The sequence below is a fragment of the Mytilus edulis genome, chromosome 5 (assembly GCF_963676685.1).
Source record: "Mytilus edulis chromosome 5, xbMytEdul2.2, whole genome shotgun sequence".
Lineage (NCBI taxonomy): Eukaryota > Metazoa > Mollusca > Bivalvia > Mytilida > Mytilidae > Mytilus > Mytilus edulis.
In genome coordinates, this window is record NC_092348.1 from 89,028,299 (window position 1) to 89,038,384 (window position 10,086).

The following is a 10,086-nucleotide window of genomic DNA, read 5'->3' on the forward strand; positions in this document are numbered from 1 at the left end:
TACATTGTAGATTATGTTATGGATGTGATGCTATAATTTTTAGAAACAAGATGGTATTTCAATTTCACCTGTCAAATAGGATGCTATATGAAATATCTAGGGAGAATTGAACACTGCCAAGTTTGTGTGTTTGAAAAGACAGAACATCTTTTCTATATCCACATTTTTTACAGATAAAACTAGAGGTAAATGTACTTCTAACTAAGATTTAAAAAAAACTCCAGTCCCACATAAATCAAAGGCAAAGTCTAATGGTTTGCTTTTGAAACCCTCAAAATTATGTACATGTATATTGAAAACAGGGTTAGACATGTGCACATGGCTATGGTTTATTCTACTTTCACTGCTACTCCAGTATGAACTAACTACCCCCTTGTGTAGGTCTTGCATGCATGGCTAACCCTCCTAAATTTGGTATGTTTTCATCAAATTTCCAGGACCAGAATTAAAATTATTCCAGATTTAAATAATTCCTTTTTTTAACTCATTAAATATGAATTGACATATGTGCAAGAGTAAATCATGTCTGATCATAAAATTCATTACCCACAGATTTAGTATCCTAGATAATGAATTGATTGACGAAACGTTCAACACTTTTGTTCTATTTTGAGGCAGTCAGTTTTAATTAGTGAAGGAAGCCTGAGTCCCTGGAGAGAATCCTACTCATTAAGATTTGAGGCTAGTGCACCTGCCCTGTGCTGGATTCTAAAACACAACATCAGGGTTTACAGGCTAGTGACATAGTTATTTGACAACTTAGACCACTCAGACACCAAGGTCCCTTGTTGATAATGAAGTCCAAACCTACACGGGTTATGTTCTTCTCATATATGCTATGATGGTATGATACTAAACCCCTAACGAGAGGATTGTGCCTGATGTTCATATGATGAAATCATAATCTTTCAGTCAGTTTAATTGAAGTCTGGAGCTGGCATGTCAGTTAACTGCTAGTAGTCTGTTGTTATTTATGTATTATTGTCATTTTGTTTATTTTCTTTGGTTACATTTTCTGACATCAGACTCGGACTTCTCTTGAACTGAATTTTCATGTGCGTATTGTTATTCGTTTACTTTTCTACATTGGTTAGAGGTATAGGGGGAGGGTTGAGATCTCACAAACATGTTTAACCCCGCCGCATTTTTGCGCCTGTCCCAAGTCAGGAGCCTCTGGCCTTTGTTAGTCTTGTATTATTTTAATTTTAGTTTCTTGTGTACAATTTGGAAATTAGTATGGTGTTCATTATCACTGGACTAGTATATATTTGTTTAGGGGTCAGCTGAAGGACGCCTCCGGGTGCGGGAATTTCTCGCTACATTGAAGACCTGTTGGTGACCCTCTGCTGTTGTTTTTTATTGGTCGGGTTGTTGTCTCTTTGACACATTCCCCATTTCCATTCTCAATTTTACCATTCATGTAATTTTACTAGAAAAAAAAGTTCAAGAAAGGCTATTTGAATTTTCTTGGACGTCTTCCCTAGGACATCCTAGGAAAGCATCACAGAAGAAAAAAATAGCCTTTCTAGACATCATAAGCTACACTATTTGGACTAAATTATCCCATGCCTTTCAGACTTAGGCACTGAAGGACTAGTCTACATATAATATTACAGGCTTCAAAATGCATGGGGTGTTAAAGTATGGGATTGTTCAACTAAAATAACACAAATGCCATTGCAAACAGCAAACGAACAAAAAAAAAATAATAACTACAGATCCAAATAAAAAAACCAACCCCTATCGCTGAGATTACATTCGGAACTTTTTTCCTCTGTCATTTTCCCTGATCATAATGAAAAACCTGTCAACAATTTGGTTGCCTATTTTAGGATACGTTAATTTCAATATATATATGATATAAAATAAAGTAGTCTTAAAGTAAAGTACTTTCGTCGAAAAAGTATTTATTGTTCATTGAATTTGAGGACATTAGTTCTTGCATAAGCCAGTCGGATAAAATAATATTCATGTTTGGGTAAACGATGATGCGGACGTGTTGACCGATTTATTTCAATACTTAGTTTCTTACCAACATCATCACAATTTGATGAACTGTCACTCATACTATTAGATAACAATTATGACAGGGGTTTCCCAGGAAATCCCATAGGTCAAACTCCAAATGCCTGGCCAGTTTGTTCGTTTGTTGGTTATCCGCTACACCATCACGTGCTATGTGGTCATGTGACTGTTATCTTAAGTTCCGGCGTTCCATATTGTGAACTTTACCATGACCACGTGTAAACATAAGTTAAAAGTGTGGACACATAACAATGCCGTCATACGTCATGTAAAATTTTTAAATACTATACAAATCCTTGATAATAAAAGAATGAAAAAATGCATTTTTTGAAAATATAGTTACATCAGAGAAATATATTCGTCTCGGTTTACATGTTCAACTAGATTCTATACGAAACAAATTAGATATGATTTTTGTATGGTTTCAAACATTTAAATAAAGACGGAATATAGAGAGAAAAAAAAATCGCTTTTAGCGATCAGTTTGTAACAATATCGTCAAAATAAGCTAGATTTTGCATGATTTCATCTTGACACATATTTCAGGAACTGCGAGTACTCTCAAATCGTAATTTCGTGTTAATTTGACTTGTTGATACAATTTCAAGTGTAATGAATGCTTTTTTGTTATTTAATGTTTACTTATTTAGTGTTATATCTCGTCTCTCTATTTTTAATATATACCAGTTTTCATAAGTATTTGGTATGACTATTAATTTTCACTTATATTCTCGTACTATGGACAAACAAATGTTTATTTTGTAAAACATAATGATATTTCTGTTCTCCATTACTGTATACCTTACAACAAAATTATTTTCATTTACTTGTGTATAATATTTTATTTTGCGGCATTTTGTCAAAAATTATGGTTGTCTTTCTGATATTGTTTAACATTATTATTAACATCACCCCTTATTTTATTGATTTTGTATTTACATTGTGTCATAGATTAAATGTATTCGTTGATTGTATGTTCACTTGTTTGTGTTAATATGTCCTTTGATTGGATTAAGCCATTTCAATTGACATTTTATCATAAATGTGTCTTTCTATCGGTTGTGATGTTACATTATTGTTTCAGGTAAGAGTGAAGGTTGGTGCCTTTGAAAACATGTAAACCAGCTGCATTTGTTTGCCTGTATTAAGTCAGGAATCGACTGTTCAGTGGATGTCGATTGTTGTTGTGGTTCATAAGTGTTTCTCGTTTCTCGTTTTTTTTATATAGATACTACCGTTTTTTTCCCTGTTTCAATGGTTTTACACTAGTCATATTGGGGCCTTTTATAGCTTGCAGTTCGGTGTGAGCCAATGCTCCTTGTTGAAGAAGGTACATATACGTTGACCTATAGTGTTTTTTTTTTTTTAAATTGTGAATTACTAGTAGATGGAGAGTTGTCTCATGGACAATCATACCACAACTTCTCATATCCAGTAAAGTATCGCTGATATATTATTTGGCTTTTCTTATGAAATTTACCCTAATGTGAACTTATAATAGTGATGACCGGTTGCACCTGTGAACAGCATGTAGTCAGCATGTACATTCATTAAAAGGAAAATAACATCAACATTGGAAAGTGAAGTATTGGGGCCAGCAGATTTTAAAACCATTTCATTGACTTTCAGACACAAAAAAGTCATTGTTATATAGGCCAATCGAACTATTTATATTTTTGGTTATATTGGGTTATATGACAAATGTAGTCTCGATGCACCAGAGTTATCGGTCTTACAGCAAACAATATGCATATGGAGCTTCTGGATAATTGAGACTAGACAAATGGTAGTCTCCGGCGGTCATCTCGATTGATTATATGATGGTTTCTAAAAAAAAATATTCTCAATCTATAAGAAACAAACTAGATACGTAAAATACACGCGAATTGCTGATATATTTTTCGAGTCCATGTGTTGTTTATTCTCATTTTTGGACTTTTTGTAAATAGGATATGCGTTCTAGTCTGGTATGAATAAAATCTAAGAATTTGGGTCAAATCGATGAACAGAAATATGACCGCCAATGCTACTTTCAGCAAAAGCAAAGTATTAAAAACGCCTATATTTGTTGACAACCACTTTAGTTGAATTCTGGTGGATAGTTGCTTCATTGGCATTCCGGCATACAAAATCTCATTAGGTTATTACCAGGTTATTTTCATTAACTGGCACTCATACCACATTTTCTTATATTTCTTTTTTTAAATCTCTGTTGAATTAACTTCTTAAAAAGGATATTATCAAATCAATGTGGTATTCAGAACTCATGTATTCCATAAAAATTGTCAATTCCAGCTAATTTGATGCCGTTAAATGTCCGTTACATTTTTACTACTATATAATAATATTAGATTATTACTGCACACACCTTATAATTTCAAAGAGCTTGTTCTTGATAAGTGTCTATTATAACCAATTTTCTGTGGATTATGTATGGTATTCCGATTTCTATTATTATTTGTATTTGAAATATGCGTATAGTTTCACATGCATATATTAATCTTATCAACGTCCTTCAGTGGACATTTAATAACCATTATCTGTAAAATGTTTCATACAGTACTTTTTATTTAAATACAGTTACAAGGTACAAAAAATATTTGTTATTTCTACTAAGGTCTTTAGTGTACCTACTTTATTGATGTTGGTATACAGCCATCAACACGATATTACCAGAAAGTCAGGTTTGTTCTTCCAGGAATCTTCTACCTGTATATCAAACCTTGATACTGGTTTTCACATATGTCTTGGATGAGGACAGAACCATTTGCAGATTCAAAGTTTTGCATAAAAGCGTTGATTTGATAATATCCTTTTTAAGAAGTTAATTCAACAGAGATTTAAAAAAAGAAATATAAGAAAATGTGGTATGAGTGCCAATTACTGAATTAGACAACTGCCCATTTAATCACAATGTATAAAAACTTAAAAAGACATCTTTCTGTTAAAGTAAGGCCTTCAACACGGAGCATTGAATCATACCGAACAACAAGCTATAAAGGGCCATACAATGGCTACTGTAAAACAATTCAAACAGGAAAACCAATGATTTCAATTTATTTCATCTCAGTGTGTTTTATTAAATCTCAGTGTGTAATTTTGAATTCTCAGTGTGTGTTTTTTATTTTTTTAAATCTCAGTGTGTAATTTCGATTTCTCAGTGTGTTATTTTAGGTTTTTAAATCTCAGTGTGTATTTTTTTCGAAAAAAGGTTTTAAACATAGTTTTGACGAGAACGGCTTGCCATAAATGATCTATAATTAACCACACCGACAAACGACAACCACTGAATATCAGTCTCAAGAACCAGTATATGTTCACAAAACTGCAGCGGGTTAAAACGATTTAACAGGCGTCAACCCCTTTACCCTCACCGAGACAGTAGGTAGGAAAACTGGACTACAGAAAAGGACACACTATAGAATGTCAATTGAAATGGCTTAGCTCAATCAAAAAGACATTTTAACAAAAAACAGGTAATCATTCACTGAATAAATAAGTTTGATATATGACACAATATATATTCAGGAATATGGGGGTTGTTATCAAATAGTTTGTTTCTATGTGGGTTGACATTTGTATTTGTTGCACTTCAGTACGTGTTCCTGATTTTCCTTTATTTTCCTCGTAAAGTTGATGTTTTTCCCTTGGTTTTTGTTTTGTTGCCTGGATTTGTTTTCTCCAAATAGATTTATGACTTTTGGACACTGGTATACTACTGTTCCGTTTATTTATTATGTCGGCATTTTGTGAAAGTTTGACTAAAAAGTAAAATCACAAAAATACCGAATTCCGAGGAAAATTCAAAACGGAAAGTCCCTAATCCAATGGCAAAAAAAATTTGGAATTTTGTCTCTTCAATGTTCTTCAATTTGTTACTTGTTTGGCTTTTAAACTATTTTGATATGAGCGTCACTGATGAGTCTTACGTAGAAGAAACCGCGCGTCTGGCGTAACAAATTATAAGCCTGGTGCCTTTGATAACTATTGGTACAGGCATTTTCTGATTTAAAAACCCTCATGTTGATTAGATAAAGATTATCAACTAGCCAGTAAAAAGTAATCTCTTTTTTTTTTATAGCAAAACATGAATTGCGAATAAAGTGAAGTACTTTGTCATCCCAAGCATTAATCAAATTGGACATATGAAAAATCCTTTTTTTTTTTTTTTTTTAATTCCTTCAATTTTTTTGCATGTAAAAATAAACCTCTTTTGTACATGTTATACTGCAGGTACCTGTTTTTTTTATTAACTGATAAATATTAAATGACAAAAGGTGTTAGGCAAAACCGATAGGGATATGAATATTCATGATTTGGTTATATCGTATGCATATACATGATCATGATGCCGGATAATTCCGACAGCAGTAGTTTAGCGATAGGAGAAAAGAGGGGGGGGGCAAGGGGTTTAACTGTTATGCTGTTATGGGGCAATTTAATTCTTTGTTATCTGTTATTTTGAAAATATATTTGCTGTTAGCTGTTATTGTCTTATTCTTTGTTAGCTGTTATTAGGCTTTTAGTTTTTTTGTTATCTGTTATTGTGATAATGTATTTGCTGTTAACTGTTATTGAAAATTGGAATGTTAGCATTTTTTTTGACAGTCAATATTCGGTATAAATTGAAATCATTGGACATTGGGGTCTACCTCTACTAATATGTTTGTCCCATATTTAGAGAAGGATTCCATTAACATACCCCCATCACAGAAGTCAGTCACGGACAATTCAAGTATATCTTATGATTATCCTTTGTAATAAATTCCATTTTTTTATGAATGTGTATTTAGAATTATCTTAATTTTTAGTATGAGAATAATGTTCCTTGTTTCCCCTATGAACATATTAAATTAAAACAATTCTTAATATGACAAAAAGGAAAACATATGGCCAGGAATATCTGACAAGGATCTCAATTAAGGACTAGGTCCTAACAACCACTTAACCTTTTGTATAACATTGTACACAGACTCAGCTCTGTGATTCTTTTCAAAGCAGAACCAAATGCATTGTACAATGAAAGTTCCAACCATGTACTTGGGTCCGAAGCTGCACATAACTCATTACAAACAAAAAATTTATTTCGTTTCAAGCCATCGTTTCCCTACTAAACTATGTATTCTATTTACTAGTACACTTGGTACAATCAAAAACCTGATAAAAAAATGTTCAAATAAGGCCTTTGAAAATAGTGGAATAAATTGCTTTTGGAGTCTCACAATTTGTTCGAAGTACTTGATAAATTTCATGCTTATAATTGGTGCTTTTGATTTTTCTACCCTATATACCACTTTGCCTCATAGTCTTATTAAGAAAAATTCACACACCTCATTAGATGGTCATTTAGAAAAAGTCAGAATATTCAAACTCTTTTAGGTCAGTTTTTCTATTAGCAACAAAGGGAGCTTCAGTCAATATATATAAACAATACACCAATGTTTCATGAGAACTGCTGAAAGCATTTTTGAGTTATTTTTGAAAACTAGAAAATACCACATTTTTCTAATGAATAAAATCCCTTAACTCAATAACATAAAATCTAAAATTAATAAAAATCGAAAGGGAATTTACAACAATAGATATAAACATTTCAGCAAAGTTTCATGAGAACTGCTGAAAACATTTTTGTGTAAATGTCTGAAAACTGGAAAATCCCCCCTTTCAATTAATAAAACCCGTTAACTCGGAAACGTAAAATCTAAAATTTATAAAAATTGAAAGTGACCTCATGTTAATAGATATAAAACAATTCACCAAAATTCCTTGCTTTGTGAAAGCATTTTTGAGATATTATCAGAAAACTGAGAAAAAAAACACCAATTTTATTGAATAAAAACCCATTACCCAAAGTTTAATCCAAATTGGTTAAAGAGTTTTTGAGTTAATGTCCGACATGTTGAGAACAGAGGGACAACAGTATACCATAATACGTTCCGTTAACGAGCATGTAAAAAAATATTATAATATATTGAATAGTAAATTAAACACATTCTATATACATAAATTAATCCTAAAAACATAGTCATAGAAAATTGAATGCATTACAAAGGATTATATACGTAATAAGAAATACTGATTTGTCAAATAGATATAGGAAGATGTGGTGTGAGTGCCAATGAGACAACTCTCCATCCAAATAACAATTTAAAAAAGACCATATTATTTTAATATTTCATTTACTGTTATCTGTTTTTGTCCATTTTAATTCCTTGTTATCTGTTATGAGCCAAATCAATTTGCTGTTTTGCTGTTATTGGGACCCCCCTTGCCCCCCCTCAGAAAAGTACTTCAGTATTTTTTTCTGTCGTTATGTTGGTCTTTTGTGTACCTTAATTAGAAGAAGGTAGTCAATTTTGGAGCTCTGCGATTGGATGCATGATTATCATGTAATATTTTCTTTAACTATTATGTGCATGTTTTGAAACATAGAAATATTTTTAGGAAAATTCGAACAGGCATCTGAATTTTTTTAATTTTATTTTATGGACTGTATTAAACATTTGATACCTTAGCTGTATCTGGCAAAAACGTCCGTAATTTGAGGACCCAATGTTCTTCCATTTATTTGGCCTTTTGAACTTTTTTTTCGAACGTCACTGCTAAGTCTGATAACTATAATGAGTGAGTAGAAGCTATCTTCTTGTTAATCAAATATGCTGTCACTTGATTAATACAGTTTTAGCAATAGCAAAGCAGATAAATAAGTTTTACATGTCATCATATGAATAAAGGATAATTAGGCACTATAGCCAAACAAGTAGGACTTTAGTTTAATCAAAAAAGTTCCCAACAATGTACCAATAGTGATTAAATGACTGTTATTACTTATTATTAAACAACAGATTACATAGCAACAGATATATAAATATACAAAAGAAGACTGCAGCTGCCAAAGAAAATGACGCTAATTAATGAGCTGAATATACCTAAAACACGACTAGACATTTTATTTAAATTAACAATTAAGGATTGTATTTTAAGTTTCGTTTGATCGTAAAAAAATTTCTTTAGTCATATTTTTGTATTTTAACCCGTTGAAGGAGTACCCAATCATTCATGATTTTAGCCACTGTAAAATTAAAAAAAAAAATCTATGTTTTATTCAGTTTCATGCTCTGTTCGTAAATATTTTCGATGCACATATCACCAAAGGTCTTCGGAATGCCGAAAACATGAATAAAATACTGTTCTCGAACACAATAATAAAAGTTAATGTTGACAGTATTTGAGTGAGAAATTTAATGCATTTTTCTTTCAAAAAAAAAACAAAAAAGATATTTCTCCAAATTAGTATTTTATGTTTAAATGACAAATATATGATATTGAGATACGTAATGCTAGTTTATGGAGAAATTCCGAATTGTTTGTTAAAAACCCAGAAATAAAAACATCACCGATGCCTTTAAATATTGTTTCCATTGGCACACATATCGATTTTGTCGTCAACAAATAAAAACATAACTACTTTGCAGTCTTTAATAATGGATATATAAATACACAACCACGTTTATTTCTATATAGAGATTGCTTCTTCTATATATAACCTGATACATATTAATTATAAGGTTAAATGTTAACTTACTATTGCCTACAGATGCTTTTATTTTGACATTTCACAAGTTATGTGTTCTTTGACTGTCCATGGCGTTAAAACACTTAATCACAGGGATCTCCCCTTTTCTATTGATATTATATTTCAAATTTATTCGTTCGGTGAATGTTTTTGTTTAAATGTTCTTTTTGATTGAGTTAAGCCATTTTAATTGACATTTTATATTGTGTATTTCTATGTTGTAATGTTATACTACTGTTCAAGGTAAGGGTGAAGGTTGGCGCCTGTTGAAACGTTTAAACCCGCTGCATTTGCTTACACCAGTCCTAAGTCAGGAGCCTGTTGTTCAGTGGTTGTCGTTTGTTGACGTGGTTCATAAATGTTTCTTGTTTCTCGGTGGTGAAACAGTACAACAAGACTTAACTTATTTACTTTTTTTTTTATACATTTTGACTTGGATGGAGAGTTGTCTCATTAATACTCATACCACATCTTCTTATTTCTAT

General features: G+C 31.8%; 1 protein-coding gene across 8 annotated transcripts in view; it reads right to left on the minus strand.

Moving 5' to 3' along the window:
- Nucleotides 1–2,218, minus strand: part of LOC139524730 (hepatocyte nuclear factor 4-gamma-like) — a 39,072-nt gene extending 36,854 nt beyond the window's left edge. For 4 of the 8 annotated variants that reach the window (XR_011664845.1, XR_011664844.1, XM_071319771.1 and 1 more), the window contains exon 1: nucleotides 2,033–2,191. Coding sequence is in view for 4 of the 8 variants with exons in the window: in XM_071319771.1 (XP_071175872.1) it covers nucleotides 2,033–2,066 (34 nt within the window). In the remaining 4 variants the exon portion in view is untranslated. Of the gene's footprint in view, nucleotides 1–2,032 lie in introns of all 8 variants that reach the window. The other 4 variants (XR_011664842.1, XM_071319766.1, XR_011664843.1 and 1 more) reach the window with 3 other exon arrangements.
- Between the last annotated feature and the right edge of the window lie 7,868 nt (nucleotides 2,219–10,086).